The sequence below is a fragment of the Engraulis encrasicolus genome, chromosome 21 (genome assembly GCF_034702125.1).
Source record: "Engraulis encrasicolus isolate BLACKSEA-1 chromosome 21, IST_EnEncr_1.0, whole genome shotgun sequence".
NCBI lineage: Eukaryota > Metazoa > Chordata > Actinopteri > Clupeiformes > Engraulidae > Engraulis > Engraulis encrasicolus.
Window position 1 is genome coordinate 40210833 of NC_085877.1, and position 5000 is coordinate 40215832.

Genomic DNA, 5000 nt, shown 5'->3' on the forward strand with positions numbered 1-5000 from the left:
GATTAAGACATAGTCAGTACCATTTTGGTGACAGTAAGGTTATAACATAGGCTCTACGCTAAGGGATTAATCTGCCAAGACCCGCTTATGGACCTACGAATAGTTTTGCAACCCCCCACCTCCCATTTTACAAATACAACAACTTATTTTTTTGCTGAACTTAAATGTAAATCACAGGAAAAGTAGATGCATTCATAACCAATTGAAGTGAATATTGTAACTAGCAATGCCTGGAAATGTTATAAAAGCATATGAAGAATTCAGATGCAAAACCTCCTAAGTGCCTTTTCAGAAAATAATCTTAACTCATTTTATTTAATACAAAGCTATCAAAATTGCATTTTTTTTTATTTAATTTATGTAATATAACTATTTATATGTATTATCAAGTACATAAATGTAAACCAAACCAACAATGGGGTTCTCTAAAAAATATAGAAGTGCAGGTCTTCAGAAATGGAGTTAGGGGGTTTTGCATCTGAACTCTTATATTGAAGGTTTTATGCAAACAGTCCTTTCTGTCTGCAGCTCCTCCGCGACCCTAAAGGGCCCCGACCCCCTGTTTGAGAACCACTGCTGTACACCGTACACTGGATGTGAACTCATTGGCCTTTAGCCATGAGGGTTTTTGAGGAATAGATTTTGTCTCCGTTGTCCCCGAGAGAGCTGGGAGGATTTCGGGTGTCATGAGCTCATCGTCTGAGTCTGGATTGGATTTAATTTGATGCTGTACTTACTTACTTCCCCATACATCAACAAGGTCCGCATAGCCCTGCCCCCGTGTGTAGGAGCTGTGTAGGAGCACCTCTAGTGTGTGTGTGTGTGTGTGTGTGTGTGTGTGTGTGTGTGTGTGTGTGTGTGTGTGTGTGTGTGTGTGTGTGTGTGTGTGTGTGTGTGTGTGTGTGTGTCTGTGTCTGTGTCTGTGTGTGTGTGTGTGTGTGTGTGTGTGTGTGTGTGTGTGTGTTTGAATAGAGTAGAGTAGTGTAGTGTAGAGTAGTGTAGAGTACTTTTATTAATCTCGAAAGAAATTGAGGTGTCTGTCAGCTTACATAAATGCACAAATACTGAACATACACTAAGACCTTATACCGGTACACAATGTGTGTGTGTGTGTGTGTGTGTGTGTGTGTGTGTGTGTGTGTGTGTGTGTGTGTGTGTAACATAACTTGTTAATGATTAACAAGACGTACATAATGAATACCTCATGACTAAAACACGGTTAACTTATATTTTAATGAGAGTTTACGAACGCTTAGCGAACAGTTACATCAACACACACCAACCATTTACTAACGGTAGTAGTTAATGATTAAGAAATGAGAAATAATACTTACATAATGACTAACTTGTGATTCACTAAGGGTTAACTGATGTTAAAATAAGGCTTAACTTGTGCTTAACAAGGGGTCCTTATTATAAAGTGTTACTGTTACATTTTATTCTAAATGGTAATCTGTTTCTTTTTTTGTCATGTGGACATGCACAGAACACTATTCCAGTTCTGTTCTGCTTCAGACGTTCACAGTAGAATACACCATTTTCTAGAATGCTGTGGATTGTTCTAGAATGCTTACAACAGTGATGGATATCTGATAAAATGAATGCCATCACAGAAAAACCTGGAAGCACTAAATCCCGCCCAATATGAAACTATATTCTATTGATTTCTATGGCCATAAATCTGCAGAAAAACCTAAATTCGCTTTTTTTTAACCCGTTTTACCCACCGACGGTCATCCTAAGCAGCCCAGTTGGGCGGGAAACCGCCCGATCTGGCAACACTGCCTCTGCAGTACATGTTGTTGACAGCCATGTCACCCTTCAGGCTATATAGCAGTGTGAAAAGGTTACTGATGAACTTTAATAGGCCTCGTTAATGAGTGTTGTGTTGACATACTATGTGTTAAATAACACATGAAGAGTTCAGATGCAAAACCCCCTAAGTGCCTTTTCAGAAAATAATCTTAATTCATTTTATTTAATACAAAGCTATCAGATTTGCATATTTTTTAATTCATTTATGTAGTATATCTATTTATATGTATTATCAAGTACATGAATGTAAACCAAACCAACAACTGGGTTCTCTAAAAATATAGAAGCACATGTCTTCAGAAATGGAGTTAGGGGTTTTTGCATCTGAACTCTTCACATATACTCTCTCTCTCTTTCTTTCTTTCTCTCTTTCTCTCTCTCTCTCTCCCTTTGCATTCCTCCCACCTCTCTCTCTTTCTCTCTCTCTCCTTCTCTACATGTTTCCCTGATCATCGTTCATGGTGCTTGTCATCTTCTCTGGCTCTCTCCCTCTCCATCTCTCTGCACCACCTCGTCCTCCTCTTTTCTGCCTTCGTCTATCTGTGTGTCCCCACCCAGTGTTCTCACTCCATTCTTCAAAAAGTGGAGAAGACGCACTCACACTATCGCCTAAATAAACAAAGAAGAAATCTGAAGAGTGCTGTCCTTCGTTTCATTCACTCACTCCATTCTTCCCATTGCATCCTACTAAAGTAGTAGGCCTATGTCTCAACTGGGGCTCTACAGCCTCCCAGGGGGCGTTGGGGAGGCCGTGGGGGGTGTCGAGAAGGATATAGCTGAGAGGGGGACCAAGGGGGAGGCTTATGATGAGATTTAGAGGTCATTTTTATAAGACTGAATTGTGCTAAATGGATTGAAATGAAATGGAACAGTGAGCAATGATTCTTTGCAGTTCAATTAATCTCTCTCTCTCTCTCTCTCTCTCTCTCTCTCTCTCTCTCTCTCTCTATCTCTCTATCTCTCTATCTCTCTCTCTACCTCTCCAGATCCGCTGGCTTCCTCCGGCAGATGGCAGTCCTCAGGGCTGGAAGTCGCGGCAGTTCTGCTGAAAAATGTGTAAGTGTCAACATGCCACAATGATCACTGTCACCTACTTCTTCTGAAATATCTGCAAGTGTCATGACGTGTGCCTGTGTGCGTGCGTGCCTGCGTGCATGCATGCCTCAACATCATTGTAAGCCCTCACACACACGCACACACACACACACACACACACACACACACACACACACACACACACACACACACACACACACACACACACACACACACACACACACACACACACACACACACACACACTGTATGTAGGCCTATAAACGTATTGTATGTATATAAACTATTAGTGATGGTGCGTATTACTTAGGCGGAATGTTTTCTGGGAAATATAGCCCAGTTTATTCTTGTCTGACGCCTGTTGAGTAGGCTAGTGTGCATTGTTACTCCCTGGATGTGAGGTCGACAGAGGTGAATATTCTGGGGTCAAATTAAGTCTCGCCACATAGGACCAACTCACTAAACATTGTCAGGCCTTTCAACAGAGGTGCCGACTTCAGCTCAACATTGCAGGGACAAAACTGTAGGATGTTGTAATGACTGAAGTGTGTGCACAAGCAGATCGAAGACAACAAGAAACATTTGTATTATTATTGGGGTGTTTTCACACCTCTATCTTAAAGGATTTATCCGGTCAAGCCAACTATTTGACACTAAAGTCCACCAAGTAGATTGCCGAGTGCGTCGCATCATCAGCTATGATTATTTCCATAGCGAGTAACCACAGCTGATGATGCGACGCACTCGGCAATCTACTTGGTGGACTTTAGTGTCAAATAGTCGTCTTGACCGTAATTTAGATATTCTCAAGGTAGTAGCTTCACAAAGCACATTCTGCAGACCTTTCAAGAATACATGAAGGGCTTTGGACACTTCGGTTTATGTGTGAATACCCTCAACATATTATGAGGTACGTTTGACGTTGTTTTGAGCTGTGCAAGACTTTAAAATGTCGTGTTATTGAAATGTGTGTAACCGCCGAAAAACGATGCCCGCAATCTTTCATATTGCATAGCTGATATGGCTAACGAGGCTAACGTGATATTATCAAACTTTCTCAAAACGCATCCTTTTGCCTTGATTTTGCTCTAGAGTGACTGTATTTCATCCCAAACATGCAAAAATCAGGCAAACTTGTTCCAACTCCTTTAATCCTTTAATCTTTGGGGTGGGGGGGGGTGTCTGTGCGTGCCCCTGCCTCAATTTGGCGCATATGCCTTTCAACCAGACCCTCTTGTACTGTTGATGAACTTAATTAGTGTTGCGAACATAACCGGGCGAATAGACTGGCCGCGACCGAGGCGAGCGATGGGAGTAATTGACTTTGTATTGAGTCGCGCGACAAAAGCGATTCTGGAGACTAGAGGTGATTCGTGCGGCGAGAGCGACAGTTTGTAGTCGAACTCCTGGGAATGTTATGCAAATGAGCTATGACGCGGTTCGGCGGCAAGGCGCGACAGTCAATAACTGTATAGAGGTCAGTAACCACAGCCAATGGGAATGTTGGAATGCTGGCCTTCTGCTTTTAATGGACATACTCTAGTCGCTTCAATCGCTCGTATCGCTCTTGCTGCACAGAAGTGATTCTCTGATGAGTCGCTTCAATCGCGTCGCGGCTGGTCTATTTTCCCGGTAAGGAATGACGTGGTGGTAGGATGTTTACTTTCCCAATCCAGTTTATTCTAGTCTGCATCATCTCATCTGCTGGTCATCCTACAGCACAGAAAACAAAAGCTGTCACCGTGTCAAAGCCCACTCCATTGGCACCCACTCCAGCACTCTCACTGCATAGAGATACGCAGCCTAAAATAAATACTCACTTGGGCACTTGGTGTGACAGAGCAGAGTTTTGGAAATGTGACAGGTTTATTTCTTTATTTATTTATTTAGTTTTTGAGCTTCAGATTTTCTCAGCATTCTGAGATTTGTTTTTTTATTGTTATTGTGATTATTTTGAGCTGTGTGGAAGGTAGAGCACCTGTGCTCCCATTATCCTCACAGATAAAAGGGTTTCATCTAAAAAAAAAATGAACAAATGAAGAAATGAATGTAATACATTTGACATCTATTTATTTGTGTTAAGATGAGCATTGAAACTCAATGTAAACAAATAAGTGTCAGTTCTCAAA

The 5000-nt window shown here is 41.7% G+C and overlaps 1 protein-coding gene across 2 annotated transcripts in view; it reads left to right on the forward strand.

Annotated features, from left to right (window-relative positions):
• Nucleotides 1–5000, forward strand: part of rbpms (RNA binding protein, mRNA processing factor) — a 156807-nt gene that overhangs the window by 128852 nt on the left and 22955 nt on the right. For both annotated transcript variants that reach the window (XM_063186731.1, XM_063186732.1), the window contains one exon: nt 2802–2871. In XM_063186731.1, the coding sequence (XP_063042801.1) occupies nt 2802–2864 (63 nt within the window). In that variant the 3' untranslated portion in view covers nt 2865–2871. The remainder of the gene's footprint in view (nt 1–2801; nt 2872–5000) is intronic.